The 25,915-nt window shown below is 41.4% G+C and overlaps 12 protein-coding genes across 12 annotated transcripts, besides 2 other annotated features; 5 read left to right on the top strand and 7 right to left on the bottom strand.

Moving 5' to 3' along the window:
• Positions 1-104: 104 nt before the first annotated feature.
• BEWA_022510 (hypothetical protein) lies at positions 105-2,191 on the bottom strand (the record flags this gene model as incomplete). Its single annotated transcript, XM_004829012.1, has 3 exons — positions 105-1,942; positions 1,981-2,072; positions 2,110-2,191. The coding sequence occupies 3 exons, from the start codon at positions 2,189-2,191 to the stop codon at positions 185-187; spliced, it is 1,932 nt and encodes a 643-aa protein (XP_004829069.1). The 3' UTR covers positions 105-184.
• Positions 736-775: a sequence feature (GA-rich).
• Positions 2,192-2,764: 573 nt separating the features above from the next.
• BEWA_022500 (DEAD box ATP-dependent RNA helicase family member protein) lies at positions 2,765-4,801 on the top strand (the record flags this gene model as incomplete). The annotated part of the gene is made up of 3 exons (XM_004829011.1): positions 2,765-2,992; positions 3,030-3,324; positions 3,360-4,801. The coding sequence occupies 3 exons, from the start codon at positions 2,765-2,767 to the stop codon at positions 4,799-4,801; spliced, it is 1,965 nt and encodes a 654-aa protein (XP_004829068.1).
• A 49-nt stretch (positions 4,802-4,850) lies between these two features.
• Positions 4,851-6,537, bottom strand: BEWA_022490 (hypothetical protein; the record flags this gene model as incomplete). Its single annotated transcript, XM_004829010.1, has 1 exon — positions 4,851-6,537. The coding sequence occupies exon 1, from the start codon at positions 6,474-6,476 to the stop codon at positions 4,851-4,853; it is 1,626 nt and encodes a 541-aa protein (XP_004829067.1). The 5' UTR covers positions 6,477-6,537.
• A 1,633-nt stretch (positions 6,538-8,170) lies between these two features.
• Positions 8,171-9,256, top strand: BEWA_022480 (hypothetical protein; the record flags this gene model as incomplete). Its single annotated transcript, XM_004829009.1, has 2 exons — positions 8,171-8,533; positions 8,667-9,256. Exon 2 carries the CDS (start codon positions 8,675-8,677, stop codon positions 9,254-9,256), a length of 582 nt encoding a protein of 193 aa, XP_004829066.1. The 5' UTR covers positions 8,171-8,533; positions 8,667-8,674.
• Positions 8,496-8,523: a sequence feature (AT_rich).
• A 134-nt stretch (positions 9,257-9,390) lies between the features above and the next one.
• BEWA_022470 (hypothetical protein) lies at positions 9,391-9,796 on the bottom strand (the record flags this gene model as incomplete). Its single annotated transcript, XM_004829008.1, has 2 exons — positions 9,391-9,603; positions 9,662-9,796. 2 exons carry the CDS (start codon positions 9,794-9,796, stop codon positions 9,391-9,393), a joined length of 348 nt encoding a protein of 115 aa, XP_004829065.1.
• Positions 9,797-10,139: 343 nt separating this feature from the next.
• BEWA_022460 (hypothetical protein) lies at positions 10,140-13,136 on the top strand (the record flags this gene model as incomplete). Its single annotated transcript, XM_004829007.1, has 1 exon — positions 10,140-13,136. The coding sequence occupies one exon, from the start codon at positions 10,140-10,142 to the stop codon at positions 13,134-13,136; it is 2,997 nt and encodes a 998-aa protein (XP_004829064.1).
• A 16-nt stretch (positions 13,137-13,152) lies between these two features.
• On the top strand, positions 13,153-18,296 carry BEWA_022450 (cAMP-dependent protein kinase type I-beta regulatory subunit, putative; the record flags this gene model as incomplete). The annotated part of the gene is made up of 5 exons (XM_004829006.1): positions 13,153-13,234; positions 13,268-13,357; positions 13,391-13,459; positions 17,513-18,118; positions 18,153-18,296. Exons 1-5 carry the CDS (start codon positions 13,202-13,204, stop codon positions 18,294-18,296), a joined length of 942 nt encoding a protein of 313 aa, XP_004829063.1. The 5' UTR covers positions 13,153-13,201.
• A 29-nt stretch (positions 18,297-18,325) lies between these two features.
• BEWA_022440 (hypothetical protein) lies at positions 18,326-19,527 on the bottom strand (the record flags this gene model as incomplete). The annotated part of the gene is made up of 2 exons (XM_004829005.1): positions 18,326-19,320; positions 19,356-19,527. 2 exons carry the CDS (start codon positions 19,525-19,527, stop codon positions 18,326-18,328), a joined length of 1,167 nt encoding a protein of 388 aa, XP_004829062.1.
• Positions 19,528-19,713: 186 nt separating this feature from the next.
• Positions 19,714-21,060, top strand: BEWA_022430 (hypothetical protein; the record flags this gene model as incomplete). The annotated part of the gene is made up of 1 exon (XM_004829004.1): positions 19,714-21,060. The coding sequence occupies exon 1, from the start codon at positions 19,888-19,890 to the stop codon at positions 21,058-21,060; it is 1,173 nt and encodes a 390-aa protein (XP_004829061.1). The 5' UTR covers positions 19,714-19,887.
• Positions 21,061-21,067: 7 nt separating this feature from the next.
• On the bottom strand, positions 21,068-21,982 carry BEWA_022420 (hypothetical protein; the record flags this gene model as incomplete). Its single annotated transcript, XM_004829003.1, has 1 exon — positions 21,068-21,982. The coding sequence occupies one exon, from the start codon at positions 21,980-21,982 to the stop codon at positions 21,068-21,070; it is 915 nt and encodes a 304-aa protein (XP_004829060.1).
• Positions 21,983-22,074: 92 nt separating this feature from the next.
• On the bottom strand, positions 22,075-24,031 carry BEWA_022410 (DnaJ domain containing protein; the record flags this gene model as incomplete). The annotated part of the gene is made up of 4 exons (XM_004829002.1): positions 22,075-23,162; positions 23,199-23,391; positions 23,427-23,626; positions 23,662-24,031. The coding sequence occupies 4 exons, from the start codon at positions 24,029-24,031 to the stop codon at positions 22,075-22,077; spliced, it is 1,851 nt and encodes a 616-aa protein (XP_004829059.1).
• A 215-nt stretch (positions 24,032-24,246) lies between these two features.
• On the bottom strand, positions 24,247-25,223 carry BEWA_022400 (hypothetical protein). The gene is made up of 2 exons (XM_004829001.1): positions 24,958-25,223; positions 24,247-24,918 (listed from the first exon to the last, which is right to left on the bottom strand). The coding sequence occupies exons 1-2, from the start codon at positions 25,183-25,185 to the stop codon at positions 24,289-24,291; spliced, it is 858 nt and encodes a 285-aa protein (XP_004829058.1). The 5' UTR covers positions 25,186-25,223; the 3' UTR covers positions 24,247-24,288.
• Positions 25,224-25,915: the final 692 nt, after the last annotated feature.

The raw sequence follows: 25,915 nt of genomic DNA, 5'->3' as shown, positions 1-25,915 counted from the left end.
CTTCCACCGAGTCCATAACACCAGTACGCCCTGGGTACAGTGACCAGGGTGACAGTAAATAAGACTTTCATACGAAAATGAAATAAAACCTATGCATGTACATTAATCCTATACATATTATGTGTGGCATTGTATAAACATTCTTGCGTCTATCAACAACCGACAATTTCCCTACAAGAACCATTCAAAAAACTTGCATGTAATCCCTATCAAGCTGCTCTGTAAGAATTTTATCCAGATGCTTGCGAATTCCAAACAGTTTTGTGGCTTCAGGGGTAACAAGCCATCTATGTGGAGTATCATCAATTTTTACCCTGTGCATATATTTTTTAAACTTTGCCTTTATCTCAGCCAGCGACGCAAACGGTTTTAACTCCTTAAAATCAGAAATAAGTAGCTCTTTGCTAGTATGTTTGCCATGGCAAAACTTGAGAAGCTCTTCTACATCTTGCCTGCTCAATGTTATCTTGTTTCCCTTCATTGTCCCAAGATCTAGAACAGGATTTCTAGTATATCCCTCAAACCCAAAGCCAAATTCTGATGGCATAATATTCATACCATTTTCCGAGGCTACTTTCTTACTAGAGACTTCTTGCGATTGGAGCGGATTTCCATCAACTATCCAGTGCCAGTTGTTATACATACAATATACCTTTACAGATTCAGAAGCACCATCAAATACCCCTGTACCGAATTCACGTTCTTGTGGATTATCTTGCACGATCCATTCGTCAGCTTCTTCTTCCTCACTTTCTTCCTCCTCTTCTTCCTCATCACCGATAACATCCACATCATACTTTTCAAACCATTCATCATCACTATCACAACCATAGTCCAGCGCAGACTCAATTTCTAGTGGTGTTTTTGAAGTCACAACCGATGAACGTTTACAAATTGCAAGTCTCATTGGTGGTCTCTTCCACTCGGTATCAAACATGTGAAATGTACGTGCATGACGTTCTTGTTTGAGCGAGGTACAACCATAACTTGTTTGCTCTATGTTCGCTGGCACATCCGTTACGATATTCTTTGTTTCATTTGGGTATTCGATATAAAATCTGCGGCGGGAAGCCATGTAGGTAAAGTAACGCATCCACACATTTCTATGATGTTCGCACAGAGTTGAGAATTCACTCTCAGCACAGTCGAGTGAATCCACAATCTTCTTCAATTCCTCCTTCTCCTGATCCGTACCATCCACGCTAATGGTACCTGATGATCTAGATGGAACACCATCCTTCGATTCTCCAGGGACCTTTAACCAACTCAATAGCATGTTGGCTGTTGCACTCTTTTTCGCCTTCTCCACATTCTCTTTTTCGCGTCGTTCTCGCTTCTCGGGTTTACCTTCCCTTTTCACTTCGGCTGATTTCTTTTTGGCCTCTGCTCTCTCTTTCTTTTCCTTATCCAAGAGCATTTTACGGTCAATTGTGTTTAAAGTTTCTGTAGCTGCCTGTTGGCCCTGAGTATTTCCAGAAAGTATTGAGTTTTTTAGCTTTAACAGTGCTTTGTACCGTCTGGAAATCATGTTTCTTGTCTCTCTGGCAGATCTTACACTCTCGAGGAGCTGTAGAGAGAATACATCCTGGGTAGGAGATTCCCAAACCCAAAGGCACTCTGGACGCTTACATTCAGAGCGAGTAATTCCAGAACTGTTCATGTGAGGGTCTCCAAGGTTCTTTCTGATTAGGAAAATCGGGACAAGTTTCATCAGTTGGTTGTCTATTACAGCACAATTAGAATGTTTTCTAATGGCTTCATTTAAACGAGGAACTAGATCAGTTAGGGTTAAAGTTGATCCCTCACCAAATGCTCTAACAATGCTCTTTAATCGTGCATCCACACCAAAATCATCAAGTTCGTCCGTCTGCCCTTCAGAGTGTTGTTGCACATACTCCCATACTGCTGTACACTGCTCGGGATTCCTTAATATACTCGTATCCTACAATGTGTTAATGTCTATAACATTTATAGCCCTACCTGAATCCCTGCATTTATAATTTGCGATATTTGGTCCTCTAAATCCTTCACCTTTTCCAAATCCTCTGGACTTGGTTCATATTTCCCTGACCCTAAAGTAAATCTAGTGAGATTTCTTGAACAACCAACCATCTGTGTTGCTATTTGTTGAATTTTCTGGTCCTTCTGACTTGAGAGTCTTGGGGGTTGTTTTGTCAGCGTTATCGTCCATTACGGAAAGTTTTGGGTGATATTATGCGATTAGAACATATTATTTTAGTGTACAGACTTGTCTATGAAATGGAGTACCCAAACTGGTAGGCGAGTTACCATCACAATGTGTAGGAGTATGGTGTATACTCACTTGACACTATAGGGAGATTTTTGGTTATCGAGTCAATTGGATGCATATTCAGCGATATTATACGCTTGACACTGCAGTATCTTGTCTAGAATGAATAAAATGCTTTCCTCAGTCACGAGTCATTTTTGCCAGTTCAAAACTATTTCCGTCCATTTGATATCGCAAACGTGATTATAAATTTCCAATGTGCATGAATTACACACAACTACGGCCATCACCAAATCGAGTTCCTCGGTGCTCCTTTTATTCCTACTGCCTCGGTACCAGTGGACTTTCCCGGAGAAAATCCTGTAGGGATAAGGTGGATCTTTGCGAGTCTATTTTCCTCTCGACTTGTCCGTCTGGGAGCCGCGCTAGCGCGCCCTGTTGGAATCCCCTCATAACTCATTCCATAAATATCGCAATTTTGTAACATAATCCTCACGTTAAACGCAGTTATAGATGGACAAATCTGAGCAAAAAGGGAGTGATTCTCCCGAAGTTGAGCTGACCAACGAGAGATTTGACGATTTAGATATCAATGAAAAGACTAAAAAGGTTTTAAAGGCAAAGGGGTACACTTTTCTCACAAAAGTCCAGAGTAAAGTGCTACCTCTCGCTCTAGAAGGAAAAAATTTGGTCATTCAGTCTCCTACTGGCTCCGGAAAGACCCTGTGCTTCCTTCTGCCTGTAAGTTGCGTCTACTCTCCATTATACAACCATACAGGCCGTAAAGTTACTGTTTGAAGAGGGATATAGCGGTAATTTACCGGTAGATGCTAATCTTTTGGGCTGTATTTGTCTGGCGCCAACTCGCGAATTGGCCAGTCAGAGCGCCATCCAAATGAAGGATCTAGCTACGCCTCTGAAACTTAATGCCGGTTGTTGTATAGGCGGGATTAGGGATAAATATGACAAGAAGAACGCTTCGAGACTTCACATTTTGACTGGAACTCCTGGACGTATTCTTGCCCTTTTGAGCTCTCAGGCACTTCCAGACACCGCAAACGTCAAGCTTTTAAGTAAGTTTACATATTCCTTTACACAATTTGTATAGTTTTGGACGAAGCGGATAGGCTGATAGACAGTGGTTTCCGTAATACTATTATAGACATTGTTGACATGTTGCCAACTGGAATCCAGTTCATGTTCTTTTCCGCAACTATAAAGTCTTCTCTGAAGGATCTGTGTAATATCCTGTTGGATGGAATAAACTATGATTTAGTATGCTTGGGAGCAGATGCAGATTTAGTAGCAGAGGCAAAACTACGCCAAGAATACCTCACAATATCTCAAAGTCTAAAGATGACAGCGCTCTTTTATATTCTCAGCAAGAACCAAAACAAACGTATAATTGTATTTTTGTCCACGTGTAAGCACGTAAGATTTGTTTATGAAGTATTCAAGAGGCTAATTCCGGCCATACCAATGACTGAACTGCACGGGAAACAGAGTCAGAATAAGCGTATGGAACAGTTTACTAGATTTGCTGCCAAACAACAATTTGGATGTATATTTACTACTGATGTTGCCGCCAGAGGAATTGATTTCCCATCGGTAGACTGGGTAATACAGCTGGATTTACCGGATTCAGTTAGTACATATACACACCGTGTGGGAAGAACAGGGAGGTTGACGATTGAAGGAGTCAGGAACTTTGGCCGCGCAATTATATTCGTTTCTGAGCACGAAACTGATTTTGTAGAAAAGGTAAAAGAAAACGGAATAACGCTACACAACCAGACCAAGCTCATGGCTCCCTTGATATCCAGGAAGGAAACGTATGTTTTGCGCAAAATGCAAGCCATTCTTGCAAAAGAATCCTGGATAAAGGAAATGGCACAAAGAGCCACTATCGCATACCTCCGCTATCTAAATACAAGACAAGTTGCAAAGCTTACAGGAGACATTATAGTGGAGGAACTAAAACAGCTTGCTCTTTCCATGGGACTACCTAATCCACCGAATGTACAAGTTGTGGAGCCATCTGGACCAAAAAAGTCCAAACTCAACAAACTCAAGGAGAAGATCAAGAAGCGTGCTCAGGCTGAAGCTCTATTGGATTCCGGAGAAGAAGAGGAAGAAGAGAAGTCTGGGCATAGTAATGGTGAGAGTGAGGAAGACGAAGAAAACGAGGAGGAAGAAGATGTGCTGAAAGCCTGTGGAAATGCAGATGAGGATATTGAAAAGTTCCAAAGTACCTTAAAGAAGGGGGATAGGGATCTAAAGGGAGCGCTTACGACGTCCAGAAAGTTCTTGCGTCTAAACAAGCGTGGAGATGCAAAAATTAGGGGTGTAATTACTCACAAAGAAGCTGAAAAACATCATACATTCTTTTCTGATGACGAAGATGAGGTTGTGGATCAGGAAATGGAGAATATCGACACTGAAAAGAGGGATTATATTGAAAAATTAAGGAATAAATTGGCGGAGGCAGTAGAAGAAGACAAGGAGCATGAGCACGAAAGATTAGCCGCAAAACGTCAAAAGCACAAGTAACTCTCAAAATATGCACGATACCTAGTAGGAATACGAAAACATTGCCAGTTTAGCAAAAGGCTGGCTCAGGCCGCTTTAGACCGGGCCTAAGCCTCCATTTAGATTGTGAGTTGAAATTTTGTTGTTGGTAAAGAGCTTCGATAGCAGCCTTGCACATTTTAGTCAGGCCATCTACATGGATATATTGCTTCCATGGGTTTTTATGCATACGTATTAAATGCATAATGTGTGCTTGTTGCAAATTCCTACTCCTGGAGCATCTCGTTGTCTTTGCACATAGTCTGCAAATTATGGTGGCCTCACCAGGCTTCCTTTCTGGAGGTTTCACATAAGTCCAAGATAGACGATTCCAGTTGTCCCTTTGTAACTTTTTCGTGTTTGAGAGAGTCTTGGTTTTCCTTGTACCAAAGTCTAATGCGGACTCCGTAGAAGTGGTGCTAGAGTTCAGGTCCGCGGAATTCTCTGAAAAAAGTGGTCTGTTTTGCTGCCTCAGCAGCTCCAAATGGTTTCTAACAGCCTCACGCTGTTCCTTGAGTAATTGTAGTCTTTCAACAGGAGTAGAGTTACGAATCTTCATTGTGATGGCCATTCTCATTGCCTCGTGATCACCGAATCTCTTAACATTGAAATTCTTACTCAATCGTTTACCATTTTCCCACCATCTACACCTCCAACTGCAGTGACCTCTATTCAAATCTCTCCATACGCAGTGAATAGGATGGTTTTTGTCCAACGAGTATTTCCCATTCCCATCCTTGTCCGGCAGAAACTGCATATTCCTGGCAATTTCATTTGCAATTTCCATGATTGCGTCGTCGGATGAAGCATCGTCCATGTTACGGACAATGTCAAAAGGCTGTGGGATGGAAAAGGCATTATATCCAGCATTGTTGATAGACATAAAGTTTTGATTCACATCATACATCTTGCTCATCTCAAAGGTTGGACCGACTTCAAAAGTCTTGTTCATTTCAAAACTCTGACCCATTTCATATGGGACATAAGTGTAGTTCTCGGTGAGAAAATTGTGAGGATAAAGTGATTCTAGTTCTGTTGGTATTTCACGTGGAGTCGGGTAAAATACTGGTGTGGAATCACAAGTACTCATATTTGTAAGACTCCTACGATCCTCAACAACTTTGTCATCCAAGCCCTTGTTGGGATCTGGATGTACAGTCACATCAAAGTGACCTCCGAGATCCATACTTGTGCTTGCAGAGTCGATGAATTTCGTCGAACCAAGACTATTATATCCATAATAGTATTGCTCTGGAGGGTCATACATCAGCGACTCAATTGGCAAACATGTCATTGGAACCTGGGTACTGACCGTAGATCCACAAGTATACTGCGGAATCGAGGCGCCATATGAAAAACGATCGACACTGTCTACGGACTGGGTTCCAAGTGGCAAATTGTATTGAGAAACAAGGGTCTGGTCCAAGCCCTGGGGGGTGTATCCCAGGGATTCTACTGGATTCTTATAATATCCAGGCTGAGAATTTTGCGAAGATTTATCAGAAACATAACCCAAATGAACAGATGAGCCATCTTCGTAATCAGCAGGACAATCGTAAGCGACATTGGCACTACCACCAGCTTGATTGAAGGGGAAGGGCATTGGATTACAGTAGGTAACGGGAGTTTGGACGTCGGCGTATTGTACGTTTGACATTTTGGCGGACTAGTAGTGAACAGAGTATTTACAAGATCAGTGCCGTTTAACAGATTTCCGTAGAATGCAATGTATGTTTAGATTTTTCATGCAGTATACAACACAGAATAGTCCCTTGGACAGTGTATATAGTACAAATGTTTGAATAACACAAGCGTCGTGAAACAGTACAGAGTGTCCCTTTGGACAGCGAGATGAAAGCATAATCGTAAGCTTTTTTATGAAGTTGTCACCTTGGACAAACGTATAGTACAAATGAAAAACACAGAGCCTTTGCTCACACAAGTCCTTTGACAATGAATGTGTACAACAAAAATAAGCCTTTGCTTATATATACAAGTATCTCCCAGGGTAAGGGAGGGTACAGAGTTCTTTGACAAATGTACAATACAGACTCGCCTCTAGTAGGAGGTCACACAGACTATCTCTATACTAAAGGATGATGTTCAGAAGAAGCAATGCCCTTCCAGATATAGCCAGATCACCTTTTGATAGTCCCTCGACTAAAGCGATGGCAATCAAATGCAATAACAGAAAATATCAATGCTTAACAATGTGTCTTTGCACTAGAACATGTCCCAAGTCTTATGCTTTAGAGAGCCACTTTGGACAATTCCTATTATTAATGCCCAGAGCCAAACAGAATAAACACATCAGGCAAGTGGGGATAATGAGCACATTTATCTGCGCTAATATTCCGCACATGCATTGCCTATTCCTCGTTTCTACGCACGAATCAAACCCGGATTCAATCCTAAAACGTCCCTAATGCAATTGTAGAAGAAGACCAGCCAGTTTTTCCAATTTCAAAAATTTGCCCCCTAGCACACTTTTACAAGTGTGTATGTCAAACTCCCTAACTTCCCCTTCAATGTAGATGCCAATGCGCTGATAGCCTATTCAGACCCTTGTTTTCCAAGATTCCACAGAGTATACCCGAGATTCCACTAGTATATACCCAAGTCCCAGAGTAGATTCCAAAGTGCCAATTCCTCCTTTACTATTGGCTTTCACCGCAAAATTCAGTAAAAATCCAAATTGTCCTCTATGAGAATTCCTAATTCACGGTAATGCGGACGCCCTGGTGATTGACCGACACCACCAACTCTCCGTGCCAGTCCTCGTCCAAAGCGCTATGGAGCGACCAGCCCTGTTTTGCTTAAAGTACAAAATTTTACTATTGCAACCGCCTTCTTTTCACGTTGATGCCTCAATGTGTGGCAGGCGGAGGTGAAGCGTAGCGAGAAAGCTTACAAAAGAAGCTAAAGATCCAAGTTATCGACTTCGTGTTTAATCTTTAGAGAATGTAAAGGGGTGGGGCGTCTCAGAGATCTAGATTTAGTGGAATCAGGTCTGTGAATAGCCTGGTGTGTACGCCAGAGTACGGAGAAGATGTAAAAGAGCCAAATTTTTGCAGACACTCCAACAAACTCGGGAATGAGGACATTATCATGTCTCTATTTTCCATTTTTGTCTAGAATTCAGTCTAGAGCCTCAAGACACAGGGTAGAGGGAGTGGATTATGGACAAATGGACGACTTTGGAGACGGGCATTTACACACTGGAAATTAATTTATGGATTCCACGGGAAGATCACTGATGAGTCTATTTTCATTGGATAAATTGAGGCATAGAACACGACAACACTACAACCTGATGAGGTTCGAAGCGCAAAGGGCGATTTCGCCGGTTTCACTCTCCAATAGCCCTGGTATCGAGACAAGGTTATTTACGCCTCTATATACGTCCACTTATAGCTCTAAAAGGTCCTTATTTTGGAGTTTACGGAATCTTGTGTCATTCTTTCGTCCCGGAAAAATTTGTTGGCGTTTTGGCCATAATTCGACAAATCAGGATCATTAAAAGGCCATTAGATCTGCGTACCGTCTGATTCAGCTGTGATTGCGTTGATTTAATGCATAGATAATGCGCACATGTGCGCACCAACATCATCTCGCTGGACGCATTGCCTCTTTGACGGATTTCAACTCAAAAATCTATATTTTTCATATGATCCTCTTTAATTATTTTTAATAATTTTTTAATTCAGATTTAAGGTTAGTTTGCTCATTCATGCGAGATTCCGCCACTTTGGCTTTTCCCGCGCTTGTTTCACACATGTTGCGTGAAAATGACAATGCATTTGCCATTCCCGTCTGTTTATTTATGGCTTAACATACACATTTTTAGGTTTTAAAATGGGCGCCAGGTGTTCTAAACAGTCGGCCAAGAAACAAATGGAGCAGGATGAGGCCGAGAGGCTCAAAAAGCTCGAAGAACAGGCCATGGCTGAGGTAGAGGAGCGCAGAATTAAGCGTGAACGCGAAGAAGCGGAAAGGTTATTGAGGGAACAAGAAGAGGAAGAAAGGAGACGACAAATAGAGGAACAACTTGCTCTGGAACAGGCTAAACGAGAGGAGGAGGAACGACTCAAGCAAGAGGAAAGTTTGGCACCAGTGGTTGTACCACTCAAGACAAAGTCATTATCAATCAAATCTGATGATCATATTAGTCACACATCCTCCATCTCACACGAGAGTATTGGATCAAAGAGCTCGTTGGGAAGCAGAAAGAGTAGTCTATCCTCACGTACAACTGGACGCAAGGATGGTGATGCAGTTGAAATGCCAACCTTTACTCCATTTAGCATGAGAAGAACTGACGAAATTGCCAAGTATTTAATATCAAAGTGCGGATGTGCACTTTCTGACACTCATAATAATACAAATTGTGTCATTTGCCAAAGCGTAGATTTATCAGATGCACCCCTAATTGCTTAAATGGGCTATACTTGTACATGCGTATCCAACGCACAAGTTTCTATGAGTGCGACGAATTCGTCAAGTTCCGGTGGGAATTCCACATCAGAGTCTTCGGTGTTTAGTCTGGATTAATGGTAAATGAGCTTTTGCACTTACGTTGTGTCACCATCACTCATAGCGTTCTTGTCCTTGGTTTGCTCCAACGTGTTTACAAAGTCGAACGAAAATCCATCATCATCGTAAGTCTCACCCTTTGGGTAGATGAAACCATGCATCTTTAACATGTCCTCAATCTCGTAAACCAATTTTTTTTTCGGTACCCTTTCAACGTCGTTCACAGTCACGTGCACATTCTGGCCGATTACCTGGATAATTATTGATTCAGGTGCTTGTAGCTGCAACGCAGATCTGTAGACAACTTACCGTATCCCTCAGGAGGACGCAGGCCTTGGCGCAGAAACTATAGTACGTGGATGCAGCGTCATAGTAGGCCAAAAGGAACTTTGACAAGTGTGTTCCCTGGTTTTTTGCGAGTATACTATGGAACATGGCGTTCATTATTGGCTCGTACAGAAATGGGTGTGTAACATGGCCAGATTATCACGTTTGCTATGTAAAAGAGCTACAATTCCCTCTATAATCTGCCATATAGTAGACAAGATGAGAATTGATGAAATGTGTAGCCTGAAAGCTCCAAAACGGTCGCCTACCAATGGGGGCACCAAATCCCTTGTCCAAGGTGGAGCAACCAGAAAGCCAAATTTAGAGCATTAAAATCCCTCCAACATTCTGCACGACGGTTGATTTTATACGGGATAAACAAATTTATAACATTGGCCCAGGAAGGCAACATCTAGACCAGGACACGAAAATGACGCCGGAATAACCCGTAAAGGAAAGGATGGATTTTTATGTAAACAGTTTTGCATCTAGGATACCATGTACGAGGCTACACCGACAAATACAGGATCCTAGAGGCAGGAATATCGTGACTTGTGCCTCAAGCAACGACGGAAAACTGCTGGCAGTAGTCACTGCCCCAAAGTCACCCAGTGCAATAGAAGGAAGCATAAACTCACTCTTGCTTGGAGACAAACTAGAGAAAGCGTCAAACTACTTCAAATCTGTCCTGAAACAGCAACGTATCGCCTCGGAAGTAGACGCAGAGGAATTGTCTATCGAAAAGTACATACGAGATGACCTAAATAGCGACTCATTAGGCTCTCTAGTTGATAAAATCGCATGCAACACAAGCTGCCTGGAACATATTATAAAGGGTGGTGCGGAGCAGAAGACAAAATTCCCAGAAATTGTGCCCTGTAGCATCATACTGTACGACACCTTTTACTTTAACCCGGTAGATGAGTTCATATATGGATACAAGCTCTCCACAAACAGTACAAGTTCTAACACTACACACTGTACATTCTCCGTGGAGAGCATAGAGTTTTCTCTGGATGATGAATTCTTGATCATAACATCATTAGATGATGGAGCCAAAGTGTACTCGCTGGAGGGAAACTTTGTAGAACTGGTTTGTCACTTTAAGCCCAGTATTTTGTCTAAATATCCTTTATCCTGCTTCCGATTAATGACATGTGAAATTGATTTCGACTCACCGACAGAGGGCAGGGTAGAGGACGTAAGCTATTTGGAAAAGATTGATTTGGATATAGCTTCATCACTATCCACTGAAAGTTGTGAGTGTGTTAATTGCAAGGAAAAACTTACAAGCCTCAATTCAGAGATTACCCAGGAATGTGTCCCATATGTTTGGAAATTGATATGCACATGCCTATTCTCATTTTCTCAGCCATTCATTATCCAAATACACTCATGTTGGCCCTCTGGGTCTGTATATGTCAAAAGTATCAAGCCTTTAATTCCACTGGACTATATTTCCAATCTTAATGGGCTTGACTCCTGTATAATGGTCAACTATTTTAAAAAGAAAATTTTAGATGTTCATGAAACTCTGGTTTACAATAGCCACCTAAACTGGGCACTAGAACCATACCTATGTGAAAGTACACAATATTTGCTAACGGGTAATCAACCGTTTGATGATAAGCCACAAGAGATAAAATTTGTTAAATCTTTGGGGGAAAAACTCCTATTTGCTGTATATATTCCAAATTTCGGATTGTTAATTTTAGATGAAAATGGTAAAGAACAGGCAAGTGCAACTGTTAAGGAACCCAAATCTGGTTATCAAAGTCTCAAGGTTACACATGGAAAATTTATATTGCTTATTGGTTCGGAATCTGTCATATGTTTCCGTATAGTACTAGATGATGGTACTCTACGCTTTGAAGAGACTATGTCTTCGGAGGATGATGTTTCATCTACAGAAGAGGAGATGTCCATTGACATGTATACATCTCAGATAGCACCTCCACAAAGCAAGATAGTCCTGGAAGAAATCCTAAGACTACCGCTAGTTGCTGGTGTGGGTAGACGGGAGGAGTATATTGACGCATGTTTTGGAGCTGATCAAAGTGAAAGATGGCTATATGTATCTCTTGTTTGCGGAACTAGTGAGGCCCTTTTGTACGTTGTAGATACGACAGGTGATTCCAAGAATGTGATTAAAAAGGTTCTTAATATGAATTCTGCATTATTTCCCGCAGCGATAATGATTGAGCCTTTGAATGGTTCAATATTGCTACTGCCAAGACATAACAGGTACATTATCCAAATGACCCAAGAGCATATTGATAACTGGGATGAGATATTTGTCAGAGGATTTTGCCACTTTCCTGCACTATCGACGAATAAAGAGATGATTCAACTCAACATGCCAATGGGAGATGTCAATAGCAAGGCACGACCAAAGAAACGTACCGACATTACATATATTTTGGACCGTTCATTGCGCAATCAGGGACCATCTGGGAGATTGGACATGGCTAAATGGCTTGACAGACACTATTATATGCATGCCTACCGGAACTCGTACGGCTCTGCTCTTCGTAGAAAAAAACCACAGCTACCGCACGGATACGACCCAGCCATCTTCTACGATGTATTTAGAGAAATTAGCTTGGAAGACAGTCCTGCTAAAATTAGAGCGCAAATATACTCCTACGTGAAGAGTACGTTACTTGATGGATCTCTGAATGCCTATGCCATCGAGCGTGATAAGACAAATGACCCGGCGTATGCTAAGATGGAGGAGGACCGAGAAATTACCCACCCTGACAGAATAGAACTCATGGAAGGTCTAAAGGGGCACTTTTATAGACTCCGTAATATGGACTACTTGTTGGCAAGAATTTGTCTATCTAGAATGGGCAACCCAGCAAAGGAAGTTTTGAATTTGAGTACCAACGAGTTTCTACTCCTCCAACTTTGTGGACTCCCGCAGATCAGGAGACGACTAGGTCCAAATGAATGCATTCAAAGGTTCGAGTACGTCAGGATGAAACCTACAAGGGTGCCACAGCGGCCAACCGTCTCCGGACAAAAGACAGAAGTGGGCGCAAAACAACAGGCTCTGAAGCCATCTGTACCCAAACCGGCACACCCAAAGCCAGTGTCTCTTCAGCCAAAGACAACGCCAGTATACCCGAAACCGACGTACACCCAGCAAAAGACGACGCTCATTCAGGACGAAGAACTACACAAACTGGAACCTCACAAGATCAGGAAGATCATAAGGGACAGGATATACCGTCTTCGTCAGAAACTTGGCAAGATCGAGGTCTACAAGGCCAAGAACAAGATAAGCTCCGAGTACAAGGTCAAGATCGACCACGAGCCCACGATGGACGACTGCAAGATCCCAGCGTTGCACTCCTTTAAAGATTTCAACAAGATTTTAAGGATCGAATCGAATATCAAAGCAAAAATTAAAGCACTAAGAGAGTTTATACTCTCAACCAAAACTGCCACATAACTTAATCCACCACTACACACTTTATGTAAAAGTCTCAAATCTACATCTCATTCCACACTTTAGAGATGGCAGACGTAGAAAGCCACGAATTCGACCAGGTGAGTACACTCGAGAAAGTTATGCGCTCCCAGGCAATCAAAATCGCACGAAGCAGACAGCGTTTCTCCGTATCAGCCGAAGTATTCGGAGAACACAATCTCAAGGGCAATTTTGTAGCACCTGTAGGTTTCTCAGAGACCATAAACGCTCCGCAGGTACACGAAAAGACCGCAGAAGAGGAGGCGAAGATTAGGTCCATTATTGTCAAGTGTTTTTTGTTTTCGGTAAGTTTTACGGGTACAGCTTAGGGAGTACGGGCAGGAGATTCAGATGTCTGCTTGTTATGGGAAATGTGTACGTAGCTAGAGGTAGCAGGACGACTATCCGACCGCAGGGAGGATGAGTGTGTCCAGGGGAACTAGAGCAATGAGAGTTCATCACTAGATGAATGGGTGAGGATAGAGGGAGACCGTAACATCCATACTGTACTACTGAAGACTGTATTGATAGTTGTTCATCTTGTTCTGTGGATAGTCTCTCTGACGGTGAGCTAGTTGTGAGGGAGGATGAATGGTTATCTAAAATGACGGTGCATAATGGATGATGAGTGAGCATCCAAAGAATTCAACAGCGTGATCCTGTTAGAATGTAATGTAGAATGACTCCTTTAACTGGTGTTACAATAGACATAAGGGCGAAACCTAATGGAGAAGGGCCTTATCTATACCCTTCTGTAGGATCTGGGCAACAAGTTAGGCTGGAAAGGTCTGAGGACCCTCAAGGCTCTGGCTTCTTAAAGTTCACACATAGCCCATCCAGTGGACAAGATTTCCATGTTAATGAAGTACAATATAATGGAAATGATCATAGAACCGATCTTGGGGTTAATTCTGGTGATGAAATTCAACACCTTACAGTCTGGTACTGGTCAAAGGATGCCGGGATGATCAACCCTCTTCTTGCAGAGGTGTTAAAAAAGGGACAATATACCTATAAATCTGCTAAATCAGGTGGTAGTAACTTAAGCTGGCAACAACTCAGTGGGTATGAAACTTCTACGCATAAACAACTCACCGGTAAGGAACTGGAACAGAAACTGGATGGCCTCAATTGCCAACTCAACGATGCTGTCACCATAAATATAACTTTTGAGAATTCTGAGAAACTTTCTAACAATCTTACTAATCGTGGTGGAACTGCAAACACCTACTGTTGCAGCACTCATTGCCCTCAGGGTACTAGCGGTAGGGTCTCTGTTGAGAAAGTAAAAGTTTCTTGTCAAACATCTAATCATCGTAGTGCCGACTGCTACAAACACACCGTTAATACTGGTGGACGGAGGGTAGCAGCTATCAAGTATGATCCTACTGGTGGTAATACTAGGAATAGAGTAACACCTTCTGGACTAGGTTTTCCTGTCTCTGACGTAACAACCGTATACGCATTCTACAAAGACAAGAATCCAAGGCTGATCTCTATCAAATATGAAAACTCTAAGATTGAATGGTTTAAAAAGAATGGTGGTGGTGGTAATATCGGTAATGGAAATGAAGAGTGGACAGAGGTCTTGGTTGGACTCCAAGGCACAACACCAGAAACCATTAATAACTGTGATAACTGGTCCCAACTTAAAAATGCGCTGACAGAGGCTAGATTTGGAAGCTATCCACGATGTCCTACCACAGTAAAGGTAACATTTTCACATTCTCCCTCATCTCAACCTGGTGCTGGAGCTCCTGCTGGTGTTGTTAATGGTGGAGGCGTTAGTGCAAGATACTCCTTTGGTGATACTCATCTATATAATCCAGGGACATACAATATTCAAGGTAAAGATGGTGCTCATGGAATAGCCACTCTACATCCTACTGGTGAAGTTTCTGCTCTTCTATCTCCTCCACAGGAACCTCCACCATCCCTACCTGGTACTGATACTAATGTTTCTGATACTGAGATTGTTAGTGAAAAAGGTAGTGAAGCTGGTGCTACTGGTGGTAATCAAGAGCATGATACTGGACCTCCTGCTCCTGGTAAACCTGGTAGTGCTACTGGTAAAGGTGAAGAAGCTAAAGATCTAGAACAGCAAGAAGATGAAACTGGAGAACTGGAATCTGAAGAGTGTGAAGAAACTGAAGAACCTGGAGTTAGTGCTGAAGGACAAGGCCCTGGTACTGAAACTTCTCAAGGACTTACTGGTCCTTCTGGACTTCAAGCACCTCCTCAACCTGGTACTGCTGCTTCTACTACTACTTCTGCTGATCAAGCTACTTCTGCTAAAGAAACTCTCTCTACTCCTCAAGCTGTTACTGGTCTTGAAGTTCCTGTTATTGCTTCTATTGGATACTTCTTTGCTGGAACTGCAGGAACCGGATTAACTGGCTTCTTGGGATATAAGGGTTATAACTTATATAAGAACTTTAAAGGAGACCCTTGGGTTAGACAGATTTAGAAGTCTATGGAGATACTCTAGATAGTAAGAATGTACCATATCGAGTATACGTAGACTCACTTGTGAACTTTTATTTCCTAGGGATTATACTATTCATCCATGCTAACCATTCTGTTCACACCAGTTGAGAGGTGGTAGAGTAGGGAGATGAAAATTATAGCAATACTATGGACAATATGTCTGGTAAGATTAGTAAAGTGTGGAAATGATTTAGAAGCACAAAATTCCCTTGATAACGCTGAGAAAGGAACTTCAGAATCTTCTCTATCCAAACCTTTGGAACCAATCACTTTTGATCTCTCTAAGGGTGCAGATGAAAGGACTGTTGGTTCAGATATAAGGGAATATGATGGAATTATACAGTATACATTTACTGCATATGGTGGCTTCCATATCGCATCTTTGGTTGAAGGAAGGAATGAGATTTGGAAACCAGCTGAAGGATCCAATGAAAAGTGTACCGGAGGAAATATTTATACTAGAGGGAATTCTTCCCTTCTTGCTCTTGTTGTTAAAAATGAAAATGACTTTAGCCTTAAATATTACAAGAAAGTAGGTGATAAGTGGAAAGCGGTAAAGAAAGAAGACTATGAGAAGTTCTTGAATGAGCTCAAGAAGAAAGCTCCCATTACTCTAGATCTTACAAATCCTGATGAGACAAAGTTCGATGTGCATACAGAAACGGAATCTGGAGCATCCTTCAAGGAGTTTTCTCCAAAGGGTGCTTTTCATATATCCTCTGTTGTAGATGGCGATAAGGAGTTATGGAAATCTTCTGGAGATGAGAAGTGTCTTCTTGTAGAATCTTATGCCAGGAATACTACCAATGTTATCTAGTTGGAAATTGATAAAGGTAATAACGCTAAGTACTTCGAGAAAGCAGATGGAACATAGAATGATATTCTAGAAGAGGAGTATGATAAGAAACTAAAGGAAATGATGGGCGAATACGGAAAGGATATTTCTCTAGATATCTCTCATCCAAGTAGACTACTATGCAAGTCCTTTGACTACACCTTTGCTGGAAATGCAATAAGACTCATTGTCCCTAACAAAGGTGTTTCTATATTCAAGCTCGTAAACGGTGCTGAGGAGGATGCTTATACTCCTTCAGCTGGTGAGATATTAGATCATGCTAAAGTATACCTTAATAAGGATGGTAAAGCAGAGCTAGTTCTTGTTGTAGTAAAGACACCTGACGCTTATAAGGAGCATTATCTTGAACTAAAGGATGGGAAGTGGATATCTTGTACTAACTACGGAGGGAAGATGGGCAGTTTGAAAGTTACTGCAGAATGGATATCAGACTTTGAACTTGACCTTTCATTAGCCAATAGCACTGACGAATGCAGTATATTTGAGGAAGAATTAATAGGCGTTACAACTAGACACTTTTATCCAAAGGCTGGTCATCTTGCCACGAAAGTAAAGGATGGTGATAAAGTTATATGGACAGACAGATCTAGTAATCATCACGACCACTGCCTTTCTTGTCTTATTCATAAGAAAGGTGATAAGGAGGTACTCGAGATGACAACTTTAGAGGACTATTCAAGGAGATGGAAGTACTTTGAAAAGAATGGTACTGAATGGAAGAGTATAGTAAAGACAGAGTTTGATAAAAAGATCAAGGAGATGAGTAAATCTGGATCATAATCTCCTAATCCTTCTTCAGATCCTACTCCATCTCAATACTGATTCCCATGACTACTCCCTCTATGGATATAATGCAGTATATACTCTCCCTACCTGCGGTAGGTGGTAGAGACACTCCCTCTCTAGACCACTTTCTTGTTGGTATACTGGTTTTAAAAGAACGTCCCATAATACTCGTCCCACATGCCACAAATCATATATATTCAATCCATAAACATAATTCACAAATATACAGTCCCTATCCCATGCTGACTTGGATGTTTTGGTAAAGGCGTTCGATTTTCAAAATGCTAGCGCTGGCGATGTAATAATCAAGCAGGGTGATGATGGAGATAAACTATTCATCATTGAATCTGGATCTGCAGATTTCACCAAAAAATCCCTACACTCTGAAGAAGTCAAATTCCTTTGCACTATGGATGATGGCCAGTATTTTGGCGAGTTAGCATTAATGTACAATACTCCAAGGGCTGCTACAGTAGTAGCAAAGACTGACATGCGTCTATGGACCCTAGACAGGGGTACATTCAATCATATTGTCAGAGACGCTGTGGTAAAGAAGCGCGAGAGATACGATAAGTTACTTTCAAACGTCTCCTTGCTGGCAAAGGTTGATCCATACGATCGTTGCAGACTTGCAGATGCGCTGATTGAAAAGACGTTCAATGATGAAGTCATCATCCAAGAAGGAGACGCCGGTACAAGTCTATTCATGATCCTAGAAGGTAAAGCTGAAGCATATTGTCAAGGAAAGCTAGTCAAATCATACTCTAAAGACGATTACTTTGGAGAAATTGCACTCATCAAGCAAACTCCCAGGGCATCCACAGTAAAAGCAAAGGTTGGTAATAAACACACGTAACAACAAACTACAGGGTCAATGCATAGTATGCGAGCTGGAAAGAGAGAGTGTGATAAACCTACTAGGGCCACTGGAAGAGGTGCTTGCCAAAAACATCAAGGAATATAAAAAGGTACTCGCAGAACTAGGCATATCAAATATACACCTAAGAGACTAAATTTGCAATATACCGTACAAGGTAAACATTTAAATAAACTGCAACTTGGACAGTTCCTTACCCTTGGTATCCAACATGGAATTCACCTGGGCAAAATCCGCAAAATCTTCCATCTTGCTATCCACCTCAGTAGCAATGTCTTCCAATTCTCTGGCAGTCGATGATGCCTCTGTAGATTCCGTAAACAGCGTATGCTGTCGGTACTTGTCACTGATATTGTAGTATGTATCCTGGAACAAGTCAGAAATGTCTAAAGCCCGCTTTGCGCTTTCGAGCATAGTCATTTGTCCGTCATGCGTACATAGTGTTTTAAAATCATCTTTTGCGATATCCAAGACCCCTTTGGAAACCTCTGGAGTCTCTGTAGTGGGAAGAGCGCCAGTATAAAACTCTGAAATACAATACGCCTTCCTCTGGCTATAGACAATGATGGATGCCTCCATCAGAATCAAAAACGCCTTTAACCTCAGGGAAACGTCCTGTGGAAGATTAAATAAAATGTCAATGAGAAAGTCCTGATAGAAGGAGAAGGCAAAGCAGAGCTTTAGAGAGAAAAACTTTGATACAGAATTCGCTTTGGCAAGACCTGGGTGAGTTCTAATTGCCAAGTAGAAGAGCCCCAAAAAGTAGAGAGCAGAGTAGACACTAAGGTTCAACACAAACGAGAAGACAAAGGACCACATCCTGTTGAACGCATACCCAAACAGATGCAGCAAGACAACAAGCACCGCCAGGGCGAAACGGACCATTGCGTATTGCATGGTTCCCATTCTGCACTTCTTTACAAATCCAACGTTGAGGGGTATATCTTCGTTTAACGAGAAGAACTTGATATGGTGCAGTGGCCACAAATGACGAATGACCGCTGGATCATTGGCTATTCTCTCTCCGCAGGCATTTTCTCCTCCGCAGTACTCCATCATGAGACACAAAAACGAGTGAATCAAGAGCCCTTCCCATATGTTACGGAGCATTTCCAGAACGTCTGATATCCCAGGGGCACAGAGCATCATGAACGTTATGACTGAAGAATCGGAAATGTGCGTACTACAAGCTTACCACCATGTATAGGAAAGAAGATGAGTATGCGAACAACATATCTCTGTAATCTGTGAGATGTGTAATGTAGCAAGTGTTGAGACAATGTGAATAGCGCAACCACTAGACTACTCGACAGAGATATGAAGGCTAGGAGATACGTCCAGTAAGAGCTTAAAAACTCAAACGACATCATACTCCATTATTATTTTGATCCTCCAACCCCCAAATATCGACGATGATCTTCAAATACCTACGATAAAACTTCACACGTGAGTTCGCCTTTAAAATTTGTGTGCCTAGGCATTTTTAATTCACAGTGAAGCTCACCCAGCCGTTCCCCATAGCTAAGCCCAAATCTCAGGCTAAATACTAGACCAGTGAAAAACTTTTCACTTTTATGGTAAATGTGTTTGGTATAGCACCGGCAAAAGGCTCTGGATACCCATTTGAGTGTGTCTCCATCGACAATCCGAGACGGATCTCTAGAATGGCGCTTTAAATCGCAATTACACACAAACTCTTATCTTTATGAAGGACTGATACGCGCAAGATGTTAGCTCTAACCAGATTTTGGCGTGTTTGGTCCCGCCTATCAGACATGTCAGTTTTCTCCTCAAAAAACCCGGTCATATTGCACATTTCATCTGGACCTGCAAACAACACTACGCTGGCTACCAACGTGGAAAGGAAGTTATCGCAAATACTCGAAAGCCCGGATTTTACATCAGAGGCTAATCGCACAAAAATCGAATGCTACAAGGGGGATATAAGTCACATACCCTCTGAATTCATTGAAAAGTTTCAACTAACCAGTGTGCCAGTAACGATTGGTATCTTAAATGGAACAAAAGTCGCCGAGGTAACAGCGGACTCCGAGGCGTCAGAATACCTTGGTTTGTGCAATAAACTACTTGTTATGGCAAATCCACCCACTTTGGAAATTGTTGACAAGTTGAAGCTATTAATTGACGGGGATGTTAGTGAATTGCGCTCATATGTACAGTACATTAGGGAGAATCATGTACAAGAACTTGAAGTTGATACAACGTTATCAAAGCTACTTGCAACAGCTACACTTCGTATGCATGAGCAACCAATGACATCAAAGCAACTAAGAAAAACTCTAGAAGTTGTCGATTCTCTAATTGAAAAGGTAAAATTAGATAACTTGATTAGAGATTTTGATGCGAAAAAATACAAACCAATCAACTTTCAACCCCAAATAGATGCCTTGAAACTTTCTTATCAACCCCCGACGCATGTAACATATCTAGAAAAACTATACTTTATAAAATTAAACCTCCTAGAGTCGCTGGCAATTAAACTTTTCTTTAACAAAGATCCAAGAGCCCTGCAAATAGCTGTAGGTGCCTATAAAGTCCACGTCAAATTATTAAAATTAAATGCACAAACTATACAAGAATTCCAAGATTCAAGGATAAAGGAAATTATCGAGGCAATATTCTCTGTTTATGATCCACAGTCTAGACATTTAATGGAAGCCTGTGCCAATCTACAGGTGATTGACGGAAGACGACTTTTGAATAAAATATATACATCAGGACGTCCGTCTGGTGGATTTCCAACAAAACGTAGAGGAGTAGGCGGTAGGTATTTATGGCAAGGCCCAGATTATCGTCCAAAGGGATTCAAACCAAAAAACCCGGAACGATATAATAACGAATGGACCTGCGTACAGGACTCTAACCTCCCAACTTATTGACTATATGCTATACACGTTGACTAGTGCTAAAGGTGACCTTGTTTTGAGAAACACAACTTGTTCTATTTTGTCTCCTCATTGCATCATATTTTGGTAGTGAAAGCTCATAAAATGCCTTGTTAATCCCATCAAGCTTACCCTTTAAGATATCAATTTCACTGCTCAACTCAGAAATATACTTGTTCTTATCGCTTATAATCTGACTCATCAAATTCTCCTTCACCTTAATGTCGATATACATTCTTCTGTTTCTATTCATCTCATTAAGATAAAGCTCCTGGCGCTCCAAATCACGCTTATTCAAATCTGCCTCTAGTTTAGCAATCATCTTTTCCTTTTGGTTCCTCTCCTTTATAATATTGTTCAAATTATCACACATGCGCTTTAATTGAAGGATAAGTTCATCCCTTTTGGATTTCATCTCATCTAATTCCGCATTAGACTTTGATAAGTTGGTGGTGAGTGATGCAATTGTTGAGTCTCGTTCCTTCACAATCTCAAACAACCTTTTCATTTGGACTTCCAAAATAGAAACTTCCTTCTTAGACGCCAATTTTACATCATCAACCATCTTTTTAGCCTGTTTCAACCTGTCCTCCGATTCAAGCAAATTCTTCTCACAGCCATGCAGAGCCTTTTCCAAGAAGGCAATTCTAAATTCTCTGGACAAATTAGATTCTGAAGCTTCTAGTGCATTCTTACGCACCTGATCTAGTGCTGCAAATGTATCATTATACTTTGTCTCCAGCTCTTTATTATACCTTTTAAGTAACTCTACCTCTTCATTATGGCTCTGAGCACCATTACTCTTCTCATGTGCGCTCATGTTCATCTGCACTTTTTCTACTATCTTACGATTAATCATAACCTTGTAAAGCAAGGTATTCGATTCATCAACTTCTACATCTTCCAAACTCTCCATTTTTATACTCTAAATACTCACGACACCACTGAACCGGTACACTCATGTGAGCACCAAGTGCCACTAGTAACAAACATGTATAAAGAAAATGTCTAGTCAATTTCAGAAACTTCTTCCTCTTCAGAAGATTCGGGTTCTAACATATCACCCAAGAGCTTTCCAATAGCAGAAGGCTCATTGTCAAGTGCGAGATCTTCAGGGTGAATCTTGGAATCAAAGCGGTGAGTAATTGGAATTACAAAGAAATCGGCTGAAGCCGTCTTATCACATCCAAAGTAAGAATCACAGCAAGCTGTAACGACAATAGTATTTGGGCCAGGTCTATCCGCAAGGAAGTGGATAGACTGCTCAATAACACGTTCTCTGCTATTGCTAAATGTGAAAGCAACAGCGCGTTCATCATCACGATAATTTACAAGGAACCACCATTCCTCATATTTTACCCATGGAAAATGCGGAGCATGCACTGGACCTGAAAGGTGCCCCTCTGGCACATTTTCCCTAGTAAGGGTAATTGTCAGTGTAACCAAATCGTTTAGTAAAATGTTGTCTTCTCCAGCTACAGCTACTGTAGCCTTTAGGTTAATCTTGGGGTAATAATCACAAAATGCAGCAACATCAGCAATCTCTTGCTCAGACATGTCGACGGTACCCTTTCTATCACTTGGTGACTGTGCAACAAAATCTTCGATAAATTTAACTGCATTTTTCCCCTTTTGTACGTGACTTATGACATCCTGGGTAAAGTGAGGAATCTGGTAGAAGGATTCATTCTTTCCCATTATACCGTGAACTATAGATCTGCGGAAGTCCAGGATGGACTTGATTGTCAGAATCCACCCCCTACATATGCTAACGTCAAGCATACACTGAGTGATTATCATGGAGTACTTCAAAATCTCCCTCTGTGAAGAAATCAACTGAGTAGGCAGTTCGTCCACACGATTCAAATGACAAAGTAGGAGGATAAGATTGCGGAACGTTTCCTTGGATATATTCTTTTTCTTGTAATCTCCAAGGACGTCCGTATATTTTTTAAGTGCCTTTTCATCCTCCATAGTACATGGTATCTGACAACATTCCGTAGAGCATGAGTAAACCTCCGGAAGAGCCTTGTGACGAGTGTTTTCATTCATTGCGTAGTAGATTAATTGTAATGTCTCAATACGAATTCCAGTCGCTAAATTTAGAGTGTATACACATGTAAACAACATACCGGTGAAGCACTTTTGGGTACGATAGTACCACAAGAAAAGTGCAGGCATGACAATCAGCAGGATAATGAAGAAGAGAGAGAGAATAACAATTTGGTTATTCTCGTCAATCAGAAACCTAGGCAATCCAATACCAATTTTCATCATTCCAGGACCGTCAGGGTTGCCATACTTTGCATAATTCATGCGGGATTTCTATAATGTGTGAATACAAAGGGGAAAAAACAAACCTCATTAGTGAGAGCTTTGTAGGCCTTTGTAGTTAAAATAAACAGAGCTGACATCTCTGGATCGTTTGGATTCCTATCTGGGTGATACTTTAGTGAGAGGCGACGATAGGCCCTTTGAATCTCCTTCTTTGTGGCCTCTGGAGATATACCCAAAAGGGCAAATGGGTCAAACTTTTTGATGTTATCATCAGGGTTGATTCCTGTGTGAATTTAAACCGGCATAAATGCGACAAACCTGTGATTAGATGTATTACAAGCCACCAAAAGAATCCCAAGACCAGCACTTGCGCTATTCTCGAGGGTGACAGATGGTCACTGAGCTTGAAAGATACGTTGTTTTCCTCATTTCTACGTTGTTTGCAGAGTGAGCATTGACAATGAACTGTAGGTGTTTTGCTTTTTTCTAAATGTACATCAGATAGGCGCAATTTTGAGGGTAGGCGACTTCTCTTTGGTCCAAACCACTTTTTGAGTAAATATATGGTGATTGGGATCAAGAAACAGATCATGAACCCGCTCGTAAAGATCCGAGAGGCAAAATCATCGTAAGACAGGAGTGGATCCTTCTTACTGCCCCTAGTAAATGTATCACGAAATTGTGACATCACAACTCCACATAATTGCAATAAAGTACTAGAATTTCAGTTGAATCCTCCAAAAAATGTTACCTAAACCACAAACACTGGCGTCAACCCTATCACAACACACCAACCCTGAAGCACTATACACCAAATGAGGGGACCATGCAGTTCACATGTAAAAGCATTTACGCGAATTCCGATAAAATATGCATAATAGTAATGCCACTTGTACACATGTATCTCAGTAGAAATAAACACTAAAGTTACAAATAGATTCCGGCCTATCTAGCACTCTGTTGAGCATTAGCCTGCGCTTTCTTGAGACGTCTATCCCTGAAATATTGCTTAATCCTCTCCATAAGTGTAGGCTTCCTCGCAGGCCTCGCCTTTGGTTCCGAAGTATAAGGCTCAAACTTGTCGTCAAAATACGAAAACGTCTCAACCGACTCCCAAATACAGCCGTGATACAAGAATGATGAATCAGAAACCAGAGAATAGAGCTCTCCATTGTGTAAAGTGGCCACCAAAAAGTGGTTGTTCCTGTAAAGAGCAATGAGAGAGTCCGGCTCAACCTCCGTCTTTAGAGTAGCGACACCCAATTGAGTTAGTTGAGTGGCGTACTTGTCAAAGAAGTCAAGAATGACTGCGGTCTCCTGGCTGTCAAATTCCCTCCTCGTTCCGTGGTCCACAGCATCGTTGCTCTGGTGGATGGCGAGTAAACTCTGTACTTCATCGTAGTTGAACCTCGTTAAGACCGCGTAGTGTTCTGGATCGGCAATCCAGCAATGTTTGACTGGTATGTCAAAGAGTTTAAATAAACGCGCTGGGTCGTCTTCTATAATCGCATCTGTAGAGTCAAATCTACAGTTAAATATTAGCCCCTTCCGGAGTGAATTGAGTATGTCAGAGACCTATAGAGCAAATGTGTCGTTTATTCAGCTGTTTCCTACCCATTCGGGGTCTTCATCGGGAATCACCGAGGATATCGACTGCGTCAAATAAGAAAATGAGACGTACTTTGTATTAACTGGCAGGACCAGCTTCTTTTTCAAGAACAAAATGTTAATAAGACATATAAATGGGCATTCTCCGTCAAATGACTGCAGTAGATACGGTACTTTTTCTTTCTTATACTCGGCCCATTTTATCCTATACCTATCTGGCGTACAGGATTCCATAATTCAAATCCATAAAGGACTATTGAATGAATCCAAGTAAAAAGTGGCACTCATGAAATATAAATTTACACCTCACACTTATTAGGGGACCAACGACGCGAGGAAAAGACACACCATACGCTTGTTATTCTCTCAACAAGACGACTGTGTTTTTATTTCCTCATTTCACAACAGGGTGTGGAGAAAATTCCTCAATTTATCGATGAAAATTCCAAAGCTCCCGACTGAACGTATCGTTGTACGCATATCAGCCAGTTTGTACTTTTCCAATCTGCAGTTGTGAGTATAAATGTATCAATTTGGGAATATGTGAATCGTTTTCTGAAAAGTCAAGGATGCCTTCGTCCTGGTTCTCGCTCAAAACAAAGTGTGACTGTTTCTGATGTAACGTGGCTAATTAAGTTAATATGTAGCTGGAGAGGTATGAAATGGTTAGTCAAAGTCTTGGGGAGCCAATGTCACGTACTTCTGATGTGTTTTATACCGTTCCGTATCACCTCGCAAGCTCCATATATTTTTGTTTTATTCAAATTTGGTCGGTGGTTCACCTAATTTAGTCACCAGATAGACATTTATACCGTGTTTATCTCGCTTTTCTCATTTCGAACCGTAGGTAAATACAGGTATGAATATGACGACGGTAAGCAGGAAGAATGGCATCAGTACTCTCTGGGAAATACATGTCTATATATCTTTTGTTGCATAATAAGGAGTATATCTCTATATATAT

This window comes from Theileria equi, chromosome 1, assembly GCF_000342415.1.
Source record: "Theileria equi strain WA chromosome 1, complete sequence".
In the NCBI taxonomy this organism is placed as follows: Eukaryota; Apicomplexa; class Aconoidasida; order Piroplasmida; family Theileriidae; genus Theileria; species Theileria equi.
The sequence above is the reverse complement of the archived record's forward strand: the minus strand, read 5'-3'. Positions and strand labels throughout refer to the sequence as shown.